We start from the raw sequence: 16,193 nt of genomic DNA, 5'->3' as shown, positions 1-16,193 counted from the left end.
TGGTTCGAGCCGATATATCTCCCCATCCATTTCCTGAATTTTTCAATCACATTGTACCAACAATGAACTGCTACCAAAATTTTCTTTTATATTTTCCTCCACTTTGGCACAACGAGGTTAAGAATTACCGCTCCACTCCTGCTTATTTTGACAACTAGTGACATGCAACGTGCTTTGCACGAATCGCATGCTCAGTACAATTTTTCGAAACTGTATAGTTGCTTTGAGTTTTATTTTTTATTTTTTTGCCAATGGATAATCCATTCATTGATAAAAAGATGCGAACCAAACATCAACGGGCATATCCATCCTTAAACAAAGGGGTGGATAGCCACAACGGCGGATAGGATTCCCAGGTGGAAGTACCTACACAACCATAACCCCGACAAGCTAAACAATGAGCAACACTATTACCACTACATTTAATAAAACTAAACTCACACAACCAAAAGTCACACGCCAATCTCCTGACATCTTCCTCAAGAACTTCAGCATCACAGTGAATAACTTGTTCCCCTTTAACCATTCGAATAAAGCTTAAGGAATCCCCTTCAATCTGAATACACGTAAACCCCAGCTCAGATGCAAAAATAAGGCCTTCCCTAGCAGCTATTGCTTCAGCAACCAGTGGAGTAGAGAAACCATTCAAAGCCAAACATCTAGCTGCCAAAAAGCGCCTCTCGCCCTACCATACCCACCTTAACGACTCTGGACATCCACCCCTGCATCAAAATTAATCTTGATAATCCCATCTTCCGGAGGACTCCATCTCTAAGGCTCATTCACTGGTCCCAACCCCGTATCCATCCTCGGCAGTTCAATGGGCTTGTTTGCATCCAAAAAATCAGTCGAGTCCTTACACGCAATATTGACTACCACCACATGATCACACTGACGGCCAAAAAAATGGGCATCATTCCTGCACTTCCAAATTCTCCAAATAATTGCACACGCCAGTGATCTCCTGGATTCTTCTTCACCACTACTGTGAACCAATCCCAAAAATCTTCTCCCCTTCCTCGCAGAGTCAGGACAAAGAGGAGAGAGTTTCCATACTGCTTGAGCAAATCTACACTGGAAAACAAGTGAAGAAGGGATTCTGGCTCTTCCCAACAGATTGCAATGTTTTGAGCATTTGAAGATGACAATGTTTGTTATGGAAGAACATAAGAATGAATGTAAGTAAAGCTTGATTAATTTTTTGAGCGGTTCTTTGATAGAAGTTTATAGTGCTTACATATTATGATAGTTGTAATATATATGTCTGATGATATCAATACCAAGAGTAGATACGTTCGCATTTGTTTGCACCAAACACCATGGTGTGTAATTCTAGATCTATATTACTATTGACTACTAATGTGTGGTAGCTTGATAGCTTGTGTGCATGAACAAATGAGTTCCATCCAGCTCCAATGAAGAATCCGTTAGCATATTGGACAGCACATCTCTTGCGTTTTGAAACCAATATAAATTCTTCATGGTCTTGTTGATCGCAAAATGTTTTGAATTGTTCAGGTAGCTTCAAGGCCTAGAAACCCTTAACGACAGAAGCATGAACACAATCATGAACACCTAAAAACCAAATACCACATCACTCCAATCGACCAAAAAACAAACATCTGTACATGAATCTATGAACACAGATCATAAAGATCCAACCTTTATCCAGTGACTTGAGACTCGCCTACCCTACCCTTTCTCTCTCATTTACAAATCCTTCTAGAAAAAAAAAATGTATCCAATCACATCCCTTTTTATAGCTGAGGTTTTGACCCTGGATAGTGGATACCAATTCCTAGCATACAAAACCACCCAATTATGTAAGAGAGAAGTAAATGAAAATATAGGTATGAGAATAAGCATCTACGAAGAATATGCAAGACTCTAGCTATCTTATTAGTCTGGCAGTATCTAAGTCTAGTTGTGTTCATCCTTTTAAGCTACAACCCGGAAAAACACATTGTGTAATTGAGAGAAGGTAGTCATCAAGATTCGAGTAGAGGTGATTCATGGTTTGAATACAAAGTGAAACTTTATTAGCTGTTCATTCCTTTAATTTTCCTATCTCAAAAGCAACTGAGTCATTATGGCTAGTGTTGGAATTCAAAACGCAATCAAGTCATCATTAGCGTTGAAACTCAAATCATGTATGAAATACCATATGAACAGCTCAGGATACTGGTCTTTGAAAATCGCAACCAAATAAGACTTTGGAAATAGTCTGACCTGAAGTCATGGTGAAGGTGCCTGAACTTTGAGTAAAACTTCTGCCGTTAATTCTGCAATGGAACACACGGAACAAAGACAAAGTCTCCTTTGTGTTCCCCAACAGCTACAGCTAGCACCGCTACTGTTTGCCATTGCAACACTATAAATTAAGCTAATGTGAAGAGACGATCAAACTAACATAATAATGAAGGTGCCCAGCTTTTTGTGTATTTGATGCGGTTACAACATGCAGTATCAACACTTTTTACAGAAGCAAATTGACTAATGATGTACTCCATCATAGAGCTATGAACTGGGCCGGGCTGTTAAAGTAATCATATGATTGATTGATATTTATCATCGGTTTAAATTCATGTTTTTGGAGTAACGAAGTGAGTTAAGGTAGCAATGTTTTTCGAGTTAATAGAAAACTCATAGATGTTGATGTATTATATATTGCTTTTGGAGTGTTCAAAGTGTGCGGTAATCAAAGATAAATCACCATGTATAATGTTTTGTAACTTTTTTCCGACTTTAGTGTGGTCAAATTTGTGTTGCAAGAAAATGCTAATACCTACCCAAACAAATAAATTTTAGGATCAAAGAGTATCATCTATGCATCAATACCCCTATTATAAACTAAACACAGTCTCCATAACACTCTCTTTAATTGACAAAAGGAAAGAAAAATCAAAGAAAAACTCACGTCACTCTCTACATTATTGGCTATCTATTAAGTTAATTACTTTCAAAAGTTCATTAAGAGTAGATGGCATGATCACAATTTTTATAAGTAAATATACAAGATCTCCCACATCCGTTTTCGTTTTTAACGGAAAGGTTACAAAACCATTTTTCTAGCCCCAATCATGAGTATAGAAGGAGCGGTTACCTGAAAATATAATAAGACCTAAGTTAAAAGAAATGTAGAGAATGCATGATTAATATTAGCTACCTGCTTAAGATCAATCCCTGAGTCGATCTCAATCATTTGCCAGGACTCAACTCCTCTGAGTCTTCCACAAAGCAATCTGATACAGACAAACTCAATGAAACTGGCACTCATCCCAAACCCAATAATTGTAGTAATCGAGTTTATTACCCCTGAGTTAAGAGAAAAACAGAATCAGATCAGAACAGGCTTATGACCAAATTTTCTAATTTAACTTGGAAGGGGAAATTTCAATAACTGGAAATAAGTTAAGGACCAAAGAACGAACATCATCACCCAAATTAGTATCATAAAAACTCTAACCACAAGCAGTTTTAAGAGGGTCTGAAAGCTTGCTATGACACAAGCATTGAAGAAACACCCAACAACCGGAGCAATTGAAGCATCTGCCTATTGAGTGCATTTGTTGACAAAAATCTATCAAGGTAAGAGATGGAATGAAAGAGACTATCAAAGTAAAGCTTGCACTCTTCAGAAACCTCCGCCAAACTATCCACTAAAATCTCCCTCCTATTAGGTTCACATCCTTCTAGACCTTGTCAATGTAATCTGGCAATGGTTTCCTCTTCTCCTTTTTTTTTTCCAGCTCCTCTTCTCCTCAATCTAAAAAAAACAACACTAATTGGTCCATACCACAAAAGCATAATGGACCCCTTTTTATCAAATTAAACTCTAAGCCCATTAATTTAGATGAAAAGATCTCTCAGACTAAACAATTCCTTCATGTTGAGATTAACTCATTACCTACGTTTGAAAACAAATTAATATCCAAGTATCCATTTCCCAAAAAGATAATATCAAAAGCGAAAATGTTCTCATTATGTTGAGCTGGTTAAAAGCTTTGTAATTAATTGATCTAAAACGTCCTCCTGTATAGACTGTAGCTTTATTAGGCCCGCCCATTTTTTTCTCCACGGAGTTTTTGCATCCTGAAGATCCTATAATTAAAAGAAGGCGCGTGCTCCGCCTTCAATTGGAATTTGTGCTGAATTTCTTTGTGCAATTATGCAACCCCTCCATTACTATGTCCTCATATGCAGGAATACCCCCGTTAGCCGGCTTTTGTAGCAAATTCTACTTCGCCAAAAAATCCCAATTGGTTTGAACTTTCTATTTTTGGAATGGAATAGTTACGGAATCGCCATGAAGCATTAGCAATAATTGAATCAAGCTGTGTAACAGGTTGGATAAGTATGGAGTAATTTTCTTGTATAGCTTGTACAAATTAAATTTTAAATGTGAAAAATTCTAGAGCCACAAATGCAATACCCTTGAAGGTAACCATAACAAAGTAGAGAGAAAGTTGAGAGGCAGACCTGAGATGTGAAGGCACGTCCGGACTTCTCCGTACTCGAATTCACTTCTTCTCTTCGGCATCTGAAGCTTGAACTACAAATCCATGTTTCAGCCATACGGAACCAACATGAATTCAATAACTTCACAACCATACAAAATCCTTTGCTCTAGCGCGTAAACTCGAATTGACAACTTACTCAGAATTACTAACTTCAAATCAAGACACCAATTCATCATTTCCCAACTCCATCAACCATAAACAACTCACAAAGTCTATCAAGCACATGCTTATCGGACAACATGGGCATGGTAAAACACGCACAACTAAGCTAAAAATGAACGAAAAGAAACAACAGCTGACAACTGCAATATCTTATTCACATTCCACATTATGATTTGACATGTAGTCTAGTAGCATAGATAAACGACAACCCACTTCACAGTGAAACAGAAAATTTCAATTTATGTCAAAAGCACAAACTTCCCACAAGTTGAATGAAAAAATCCAAATTATGAACTTGCAAAAGATCAAAACCAAAGCAAACCCTATCGCGCGTCCTTGATCCCAATAGCCCCAGCTCCCAAGGTTCCAGCAAATTATAAAATCAAAACCCCTAATATTAACCAGGTAGATAAAAAATCAAATCAAACGTGAATGTAGAGGAAAAAGGATGAGATTCGGTATACCAAATAAAGCGAAGCTTTGTTATTGGAACCCTAATTTTAAAAAGAAAAACCAGAATTCACATCCTCTTGGAACCCTAATTTCAAACAAAATCCCTAATTTCATGTCAACACAGAACCCTGATTTTTTTGGAACACACAGAGAGGGAGAGATACCTTGATGTGGTGTCGATTGTATTCGCCAAGGCTGAGGTGAAGGCGGCTCCGCTAGTTGTGCTTGCCGGTGCTGCTGGTCGATGGGACTGGTGAGTTTGTTGCCCTCCCACCAGGAAAATCTCTCTCTCTAACATCGCACAGAAAAATGGCAAGTTCAACGCTCACCAGATTACTAAAGCAGGTCGCTGGCCAATTCCCATCCCACCGCGCGATTCAGTTCGACCTCACACATGCTCGCCTTCAAGAACTGATTGACCAAGCCGCCTCTTAGCTCGTCTCCTCCGGCGACATGGTCGCTCTCACCTTCCCAACACCATCGAGGTTTTTAAACCCTTCACCATCGTGGTCGTCAATTTTTGTACTGTTTTCCATTCTTGCTTCGCTTATCCCCTTCTTCCTAGCATTTTTGTGAATTATTCATGCCAGCAGACAATTTTGGGGGGTCAAGCTCCCATCCAGTCGCCCTTACCGTCTAATCCCAGCCAGTCAGCCATTTTCCAGCGAATGTTGGTTTCATTCAATGATCGGATCCGTTCATATTGTAGATCTCGTCAATGCGCATAACTACGTCAAAAATCATGTCTATCGGATATCGTTTAGTACAACACATTCATTTGCATCCAGTGTGGGTATGTATTTCTTTCCAAAATAAACTTATTACGATCGTGCACTAAACGACATCCAATGGACATAATTTTTTTACATGATAGTGAGTCTCAACGAGATCTACAATATGAACAAATTCGATCATTGAACAAAACCGACGTTTGCCGGAAAATGGCCAACTTGCCGGGAGTGGATGGTAAGGGTGACTGGATGAGAGCTTGACCCGGTTTTGGGAGACAGGAAGCCTAAATTTCAGCCGGATTGAATGGCCAAACAGTAACCTAGGCGGGCAATTTTACCAAATAGCCCCCAAACCCAGCAACACAAAAAGACAAAATAGTGAGTAAAAAAAAGGACGTAGAGGGAAAACATTGAAAGTCCGAAAACCGTTAAAGTAATCTGTAAATAACCCAAATAATGGCCATGGCCCACCACTTTTAAGCACGAAATCACTAAAACACCCTTACGCAAGAAGAAGCAAAATAAAATCTCAGGCATTTGAAGCGAGGGGCATTTCCGTCCAAACTTGGCCAAAGTGTAAGCCACTTCTAGGAACTTGGTTCCTTTATAGGCGCCTTGTGGAAACAAGACATCCATGGAGCAAGAACAGCTTCCTTTGGCTTTCAGAAGGCAAAGATGTATATGACAGGATAATTTCCCTCAGTGATGGCCTTGAAAACACCATCCAATCTACCGTCTCCGTTCTCACATTAAGACACCCAGTCAAATTTATCTTTCTCAATTTTTCACAATTTGTCAAAATTTCTTTCAACCCTACCGTTGTCACCCCCAAGCAACCTTCCAAGTTCAAATGCAGGAGCCCGTGACATCTATTCCCTATAACCACCAACCCATCATCATCAATCCCTGATCTAGTTGCACCAAGGAAGTCCAGTTTGGAGAGTTCAAAACCATTTCCAATGTTCTTAATCCCCTCACATTCATCGATCAGCAAACTCCTAACCTTGGAGCAGCTCTTCAAGAAATCAGCAATGCCTTTCTCTGTTATACCCTTACAGGAGGACACAAGAAGCACCTCTAAACTAGGGCATACCGAAGCAAGTTTTGCAAGACATTCATCACTCAGATTCGAATTATCTTCCAAGTTCAGAGACTTGATTCGTGGGTTTTTTACAATATCAGTAGCCTCGTCTCCTCCTCCTCCAAGATTCGTTCCAATCATACTAATATACTCTAGCAAAGAACAATTCTTTGCAAGCTTAAAAAAGGTTAACTCAGTTAGATTAACGCAAAAATCGAGGCATATTGTGTCTAAAGCGGGGAGATATTGAGATAAATCACTCATTTTCTCATCAGTGAGCACATCTATTCCATCTAAAGATAAAGACTTCAGGGACGAGTATTTGCTTAAAACCGATGAAATTCCAGAGAAGGTGAGGGTCTCGCAATGCGATAAAGTGAAACTCTTTAAAGGAATACCAGCCTTGGCAAGCAAATGGAGATATCCATCGGGAACTACCGAATCGTGGATTTCAAGAGTTGATATATTTCTTGCACAACGAATCGAACAGTCATCTAATGAACCGAATCCAATTCCATCAACTGACACTAGACTCAAATTGGTACTGTTGCGCATAACGAATTCGATTCCGTCTGAAGTGACCAACGAACAGTTGAGAACTACAATATCTGTCAAGTAGACGCAATTCGTGGAAAGAGCAATAAGCGACTTATCGGTGAGAAATTCGTTACCAGATACGTTGATTATTCTCAAACCCTTCAATTTCGACGACACCACCTCGATGCCGCTATCTGTCAAGCCCACTTCACCCAGGCTCCGACCCTGTAGTTCAGGAACCGACCCGAAATAATTTGAAGGATGAGAGATATCCAGATCGTCCAAACAGGGCATGGAATCCGCAATAACAACCAACTCAATGTCGCGTAACGTGCGGAGATTCGGACAAATCAAAACCTTAATATTCTTCATACGGGATCCTAGTAACCTCCAGCTCTCCAAAGGGAGGCCATCGGTTCCCGTGAAATCTAGGGTTTCGAGGTTTAAATCGGAGGTTGCGATGTCGGCGATGAGTCGGTTGAGATCTCCGCTGCGAAAGAAGCGGAGGTAGATGGAGTTGAGGTTCGGAAAACGAGTGAAGAGTGCGGAGAGGGGGATGAGCGCTGTATGGGTGAATATTTTGAGGCTGGTTCGGAGAGTGTTGGTGATGGAGAGGAATCGCTTGCAGGAGAGGGACGAGGATTCGAGATGAGAGTGGTGCTGTTGGTGTAATTTGTTGAATATGATTTTCCAGCACTCGTCTGGAAGATCTTTGTGACTCATGGCCATTTTTGCTGGTACAGTTTGAGATAGTGAAGAAGAAGGAAGGAAGAAGATGACGAGACTGTGGAGAGATTTGGGCAAATAGAAAACCGACCGGGGCGATAAAAGTTCAAAAGAAAAAGGCTTTACCAAGAAAAACAAGCGTCGATTAAAATTGGGCTTATAGAGTCATCATCTTCTAACGAAAATTCACATCAAGTTAGATCAAATGCTTCGCATTAACTAATACTCGATAGATTTTAAACTTGAAATTTTAGAAGAAGAAAACCCCTAATAAATCTCCGACATTGGAACTTGATATCTTGAAAAGGAGAAAACCCTTCCCACCTTAATCATCAGGCTAACCGGGTGGGTTGCAATTTCAAATCTGTCATTAACTCAATCGAGTATTTGATTTTTTTTGAAAAAAAACTCAGTCTCCATTATGTACCTAACCTCGGTAAAATTGCACCCTGAAAAAAGAAAATTATTTACCTCGGAATAAGTTATTCATCATTTTGCGTAATCTGAGGCGTCTATTTTGACAATCAATAGTTGAGATAAGTTTTTAAACTATTACCGGTAATAAATATCTTTTACCGGTAATAATTTATTTTTAATCCGAATCATTCAAAACTTTTTCGAACTCGCGAGATTGAACTCCGTAAATCTTACTATTGACAAAGGGTCCGTTAAAAAGTTTCTCTCCCTCCATAAGACCCTTGACATGAAAAATCCACTGTCACGTCTCATATTCGGCCCAAACTTAATTAAGTTTTAAGTACATGGTACTATTTAAATTTATTGTGGATTTATAAATTGACATGAAAGTCCGTAAAAGTAAGTACGAAACTTATTTTGTACTAGTAGTACTTTGCTATCCTTTCAAGATATGGTGCCATGTGTACAGTGAATCAAAGTGCAATTGTTGCTGGCGGTCAAATTTCGGACAGTGTCCTCATTGCCCATGAAATTATGCGTTCCCTGAAATTTTTTTTTTTTTTTTTGATAATGTCAAATTCATTTCAAAGCCCGAAGGCAATACAGATTCCATCAAATGATACAAGAATGAACCAAAACTACCAAGACGTCGACACAGGCACCCCCTACAGAAGCAGGACCGATGAAACTCCTAGATTAGGAACCAATCTAGGTCTAGGTAGTAGAGAATCCCAACGGATCCCCAGCTCAAACCCGCAGATAACATTTAGCACAACTGAAATCTGAAAAGACCAACAACAACCAAGAAACAACTAAACAGGACAAAACAGAAAATAAAAGCCACTGAAAGGAACCCAAAAAACACTGATTTCCTGCACTGAGTCACACCACTGAGTCATCGAGTGAAATTGAGTTCACAGTCAGCCGCTTCCCCGGAAAAGAAAACAAGCTCCATAGCTGCCGCCGTCTGCATCTGGAGGCTTTATTCGCCGGAGGGGGCACAAGCCACCTAACATCAACCCAAGGTCAGATCAGACCCAAAACAAACCCACCGGGGAGGAGTGGAGGGGAAAGAGCGGTGAAAAGAAGTGTTTGCGGTGGGGAAGACGCGGAGAGGACGAATGGCAGCGGCGGTCAGTGAAAGGCGGTGGAAGAGGTTAAGGAGGCAAAATTGGAAGTATGGAAAACAAGGCTGGATTGCTCTTACTCTCTCTGTCCCATTTTCTTGTCCCATGATGCTATCTTTTGTTGTCTCAAAATATTTGTCCATTTAGACTTTTCAATGGGTATCATTGGATTAATTTTCTATTTTGCCCTTCCCTTCAAATCACAATCAAATTGTAGAGTTGTACGACTGAAAAGTTCCAGATCAATGAGAAAGCTTTTGCTTGTGAATTCTGTGTAAAAATACTTGGAATCTTTTGGCTTTGTATGAGATGACAAATCACTGAAATCAGAAATATTTTAGTAAATTGAAGTACTTTTAATTTGTAATCATGATATTTCTTAAACGGTTGGAATCCCCAAAAAAGCCAAACATTACGAGACGGAGGGAGTAAATTAGACATGGCAATTTGGCGAGAAATTTTTCAGTGCCGAATGGGTACTATGTGGTGCCCGCTCGACAAAGCTTATGGCCATCCTTGGAGGCAGTGCTCCGCATGTTCGGGTTTGCCAATCAGTGGATTCGATGGGTTACGGCTTATATCAACATGTATCACATGTATCACGTGCTACAGTTAGGCCTGCTAATGGGCCGAATTCGATCAGGATCCGATAAGACTCGAATCCGATCCGAATCCGATAGTGGTAATCCGAATCCGAAAATCCAGATCCGATCCGAAAATCCGAATCCGATCCGAAAACTTTTTTACTTCAAAAATTTTAGCAAAAAAAAAATTGAAATAAAAATACAACTTCTTAAACATTTTTTTTCAAAATAAAAAATTTACAGCTTTTATAAAAAAATTTAAAAAAATAAAGTTCGGATTCGGATTGATAACGGATTTAATCCGATCCGTATTTGAATTACCAGATTCGGATTATCGGATCAACGTTATCGGGTTCGGATCGGATTTTTTAGATCGGATCGGATCCGATTCATTGACAGGCCTAGCTATAGTCGTTAATGGTGAAAAGAGAGATTTTTTCACACCATGGCTGGACATCTATTCTAATATATAATGGGAGAGCATCTCTTTGGTGTCTCCCTTTTTTCCTGTCATGTACTTTCCTTTCTCATTACGGCCTTTTTTTTTTAAAAACGCACAATGCAAAATAGTTATAGCCAGAGGGATATATTAGACTTTTGACAAAAAAAAAACCCACCCAAAAGCAGTTACCACCCCACCATGTCATCCAACTCCACAAACTGCATACCTTTTCTCTGGTCTTCTCCTTTTTTTCCCCGAAATTTACCCCACAAGTTTGCAGCAAACTGCACTTCGCAGAAGAAAGCTGACGGCTGATCCAACAGAAAACTCCGAAGGTACATTTCTTCTAATTATCCTTTGTGGCTTTGTTTACCACTCCTTCCGTCTCAAATTTTTGGTCCTATACGATTTTACGTGCAATTTTCAATTACCTATATCTCTCAATGTATATTATTTTTTATGTTTTTGAAAACATTATTTTATAGAAATAATTGAAATCTATCAAACAAGATTCATATTGTATATTTTAAATAATATACAGAGATATAGACCATTGAAAATTGCGCGTAATATCGTAGAGGACCAAAAATTTGGGACGGAGGGAGTACTTTTGCCCTCCACACTTTTTCTTCTCCCACTTTTTCCTTCCAAAACCCTTTGGACAAAGATCCAAAAAAAACTTCAAAGACCCGAGGTGTAGTTTTAGAATTCCAGTAGTTTCCATATTTTAAAAGGCAAATTCTACAAACTGCCCACAGGGCAGTCCGTGGTGCAACACACGCGTTATTTTTCTTGGGCCTTTCTCAAAACTTTGCAGCTTTCTTACCAGACGACAATCTAAGTCTTACCAAACGACAATCTAAGTCAAATCAAATTGGAATAGATGAATCAAATTACCAAATTAACCCCAAGCACCTCTCTCTCTTCTCTTTCCATTCACATCTTGTCTATGTACTTTGTCTGATTCAATTTCATTTTTTAACGCATATATGCATATTAATATTTTATGAAATTAGAATAATGCAAGTGATATTTTTATTACCTTAACATAAGAACAATGGTGAATATGTTTAATGAAATATTAATATTTTATACTTTGAAATTTTAAAAGGAAAAGTGTTGAATATTTGAATAAAAAAGCTCTTACCAATATCCGATTGAGTTGATTTTTACATAAACTCTTAATTTATTTTTTTTAAAAATGAGCAATTTGGATCATCTTTGTGGGACCCAACATAGGCCTCATAAAAATATTTTTACTTTTTCGATTCGTCACCAATAATACACAGTTTGATACAAGACTAAAAAACGCAAAAAGAAATTGAATAATGCCAAAAAGCTCCCTTAAAAGCTAAGGAATACAAAATCTTATTGTCATTACCTACAAATCCAAATTTAAAACGGAAACACTACATCCACTGACAGGGGGAGTCAGTGGCCGGCCACCGACAGGCGTGTGGAGTCCACTCCAAACCCTGCACAGATAATCCGAGTCGTTCAAAAAAAATTTTAAAAAATCCAAGTGGGCCTAAGCAATGATCGGCTCAATCCGATACGTGTAGATACTCGATCCAATCTTTCCATTCTTGAAAATCGAAATATCTAATCTTTTTTTTTCCCCAATTTTTCAAGAATGGGAAGCTTAGATCGAGTATCTACACATATCGGATTAAGTTGATCCTCACCAAGCCCCACTCGGATTTTTTTTTTAATTTTTGAACGGCTCGGATCATTCGTGCAGAATCTGGAATGGACCCCACACGCCAATCGGTGGACATAGTATTTATCAGAAAACCCAAAACAAACGGGGTTGAAGACCCATAAGTTAGAGAGAGAAAAAGTGAGAAGTACATACTACAAAGTTCAAAGTGACGAAAAGGCAAGGCTAAAATAGTCATTAACACCCTATGCAAAAGAGTCCTTTGCAATTCTTGAAAAACTCGTTGAAAGTAATCAAACACAGGAAACACAGGACACGTGGGTTTCTAGCATGTAAAGAGAAGTCATTTCATCCTTCCAACTTTAACGCCCAGTGGGCGGTTAGTAGCAAAACCCATTTTAAAATTAGAGAATGGATATGGTCTCATCTAATTTTATTGGATGTAGGTAATTCCACTACTATTTCACCTCTGTTTGATTTGTGCATACCATAGGTACTTTAGATTCCTACATTTCTATTGTGATCTGATACCTTTTAATATTCCTGTTTACATTGAACTCCTCTTTTCAGAAAAAAAAAATGCATTTCTTTTAGTTTCCTACTTTTCCAAAACACTGAAGTGGGTTTTCTTTTTGTTATGTTATTAGGTGTTCCATAAGAATTTGGTATTTTAAAATTAGGATACCAAGGTATTTTTCTAATTTTTTTCCTAATTTTTTGAATGAAAAGTATGCATTTATTTAATGGCCTATGTTTGCGCGTCGATCATTTATTTAGAAACAGAGGGAGCATTTTGTAACATAAGAATCCAAAAGCTAATCTCTCATTCCAGGCATGTGTAAGGGACTAAAGAGTGTCTTCAATTTTGTATTAAAAATATTAGTTTCTCTGTATGTATGGGGAAGGATTGGTTTCTCTCTATGTATGGGGAAGGATATAACAAAAAAAAAAAAAAGTGGATTATAAAAGCGTGGGAATGACACTTTTGTTTCAAAGTTTGACATCTGCACATGCCCTCATTATCGACAAATTAAAGAAAATTTTGTAATTGTACTTAAGGTTTTAGTCTTAACCAGAGGCCAGACACACATTATGCGTGCACAAGTCATACTTTACAATAGCTTCCTGTTTATTGTATGATTGAATTTTTGCAAATTTGGTCAAAATTTGATGTGCACAAGCCTCCATTGCTTATAACTAGAAGCCGGAGCATACGTGATGCGTGTGCAAGTCGGATTTGTACAAAATTTATAAAAAAAATCGATCAAACATTGAACGGAAAGAAATTATGCAATATTTTTTTTATTTTGTCTCTTATAGATGCTTCTTTTTGATATTAAAAGTTTGTTTTACCTCTTACACATGCTTCTTTTTTTCCCTTCCATGAAACTGGTACGGCACAACCGTTGGAATGGTGGTTTGGTGATGGGTAATAAAAAATAAGTGGAAAGCATTTTTACAAAAATAAATAAATAAAAACAAAAAAATAAATGTTCTGATGGGTTTTATTTTTAGCGAGTTGGGTTCCGTTGGAATGGTGGTTTGGTGATGATTTTGAAACTTTGCCCGGGAGTGCATTGCTTATAGTGTTTTATGGGCATTTGAATGCATAAAAAAGTTAGAGCCAGTTTGTAGCTTCGTGCTTATTAGAATAGATTGTTGTTGTAACACTTTCAATGCTTATAAGGGACACCACAATAGACGAGGAAACACAAGATAGATCAGAGCAAATATCTATAGAATGGCTACAATGTGTAAGAGAACAAAATCGTGACAGCCAATGACACCGTCAACAATAAGCTGTGCATGAAAGATAGACATCTACGCAAAATTTTACTGCTGATCAAGTACCACAGAGAAGGTCAACTAATCGTACAGAACAACCCACTCTACCTACTCATGATCAACACAGATTGAGATGGCGTAACAAAGCTAGAGAAAGACAAGCTGCTTTAAGCAATGAGCAAACGTCAACAACAATTGGCACGATGACAATCAAACTACAACCAACGACACCATCCAGGTTCGTAAATAAAATATTACAGTTATTTTTTTCAATTTTAAATGCCAAATAAACTTCTAATCTTACTGATAACTTGCATACTTCAAACAGGAGGATACACGTTGAACTTTCTCAATAATGTCCCAAGATGAGTTCGATCATCAAGGCATCACCATCCATCAGGTATCTTAGGGTATTTTTATGTTCCAATTTGTCATGTTTCCATGTCTTAAGCATATCGTATATTTGGCATAAAAAAAACCTCGAATATGTTACATATCCAAAGGTCTCAATACAACGTGAATGTCAAGTCGTCGTCGACAGACACATACTACCCAACATCCTCGAAATACACGTTTGCCTGTAATACCAGAAGAGGGAACCTCAAACGTATTTCATGAGATTACGCCTATACCAAATGAAGATATTAACAAAAAAAAGAAAAATATTGTCAACCAAATACTCTTAAATTAAATTCCATACTAACTTTTATTCCTGTCTTACATGCATGATAACACTACTAGAGGCCGGGACACACGCGATGCATGTGCAAGTCGGATTTTCACAACATTTATAAATTTTTGATCAAACAATATGTGGGAAGTATTTTTACAAAAATGTTGTGAAAATTCGACTTGCATATGCATTGCGTGTGCCTCCACCTCTAGTGTGCTGCTATTGTGGAGAAGGCTTTATCTTTCTGCATTTCAGTCTAGGCTGGATCTCGAGCGGAATATAAATCCCTGAAGGGAAGTACCCCTACCACACCTTCTACATGGTTACCTCCTCCACCTGATATAATCAAATTTAACGTCGATGGCGTTGCCAATCCTTGATGGTATGGTGGGTGTTGGTATTGTTGCTAGGAATCATCTCGGAAAATTTTTGGGGACGATCGCTATTCCTTTTAGTGGTCCGTGCCCCGAGATCGACTGAAGCCTTAGACTTTCGGGAAGCCCTTATTTCTGTTGCTGCTAACAGAGGGTGTTTGTCTCTGAAGATGGTGTCCCACGGTGATGTCCAAAGGTGTCAAACGGACCATGCCAGCTCGTTTACTTAATCGTGTCGTACCGTCATGTGCCATTTTTTAATCATGTCGTGTCATGCCAGCTTGTTTACTTAATCGTGTTGTATCGGCCCGGCCGATTTAGCTTCGTGTCGTGTCATGCCGACCCGTTTAACTTCGTTTCGTGCCCTTTTTTTTAATCATGTCGTGTCATGCCGGCCCATTTACCTAATCGTGTCATGCTGTGCCGTTTTTTTAATCATGTTGTGTCCGTGCCTATCCATCTCCAAACCGAGTTTCATTGAGAAAAAAAATTTGTGTAATGACTTACAACTTAGTATTTGTGGTGCCGTGTTCTTTCGTACCTGTCTAGAACCGTGTTGTGCCATGCCCATGCCCGTCCCATCTAAAACCGTGCATATGCCACATTTAAACGTATCCTGTCACGTCGTATCGTGCCCATGCCAATCCAACCCATTTGACACCTCTACCCAAGGCAGTATTGGGGGCATCCAACCTACGTTTTGCAATTTCTATACATGTGAATGTTTCAATGTGACAAGAACATGGCATTAATGAAGAGAATGAATGGTAGAAATTGCTCCACCCTCAATACCAAAGAAACAATGTATGTCATTTTTCTTCTAACACGGTCAAGTCAGGGTATAGAGTGGCTCTTTCTTTTTCTGTTGATAATCCGGAATTGTCTTTTAAACCTAATAAACATTTGTGGGGCTTAATTTGG

The 16,193-nt window shown here is 38.6% G+C and overlaps 1 protein-coding gene and 1 long non-coding RNA gene across 21 annotated transcripts; one reads left to right on the top strand and one right to left on the bottom strand.

Moving 5' to 3' along the window:
• Positions 1 to 228: 228 nt before the first annotated feature.
• Positions 229 to 8,332, bottom strand: LOC131329559 (uncharacterized). Of its 20 annotated transcripts, none has more exons than XM_058362750.1 (5): positions 5,300 to 8,332; positions 4,433 to 4,552; positions 3,167 to 3,242; positions 2,230 to 2,371; positions 229 to 1,069 (listed from the first exon to the last, which is right to left on the bottom strand). In XM_058362750.1, exon 1 carries the CDS (start codon positions 8,211 to 8,213, stop codon positions 6,471 to 6,473), a length of 1,743 nt encoding a protein of 580 aa, XP_058218733.1. In that variant the 5' UTR covers positions 8,214 to 8,332; the 3' UTR covers positions 229 to 1,069; positions 2,230 to 2,371; positions 3,167 to 3,242; positions 4,433 to 4,552; positions 5,300 to 6,470. The 20 variants fall into 20 exon arrangements, with proteins under 20 accessions (XP_058218733.1, XP_058218739.1, XP_058218727.1 ...); XM_058362756.1 differs by having other exon boundaries at positions 2,230 to 2,353; XM_058362744.1 differs by having other exon boundaries at positions 3,167 to 4,334; positions 4,480 to 4,552.
• Positions 8,333 to 14,261: 5,929 nt separating this feature from the next.
• On the top strand, positions 14,262 to 14,860 carry LOC131329560 (uncharacterized). Its single transcript, XR_009200790.1, has 3 exons — positions 14,262 to 14,463; positions 14,554 to 14,625; positions 14,729 to 14,860. It is a non-coding gene; the product is annotated as an uncharacterized LOC131329560 (long non-coding RNA).
• Positions 14,861 to 16,193: the final 1,333 nt, after the last annotated feature.

The sequence above is a fragment of the Rhododendron vialii genome, chromosome 6a (assembly GCF_030253575.1).
Source record: "Rhododendron vialii isolate Sample 1 chromosome 6a, ASM3025357v1".
Taxonomy (NCBI): domain Eukaryota; kingdom Viridiplantae; phylum Streptophyta; class Magnoliopsida; order Ericales; family Ericaceae; genus Rhododendron; species Rhododendron vialii.
Note: the sequence above shows the minus strand (reverse complement) of the source record. Positions and strands in the feature narration are given on the sequence as shown.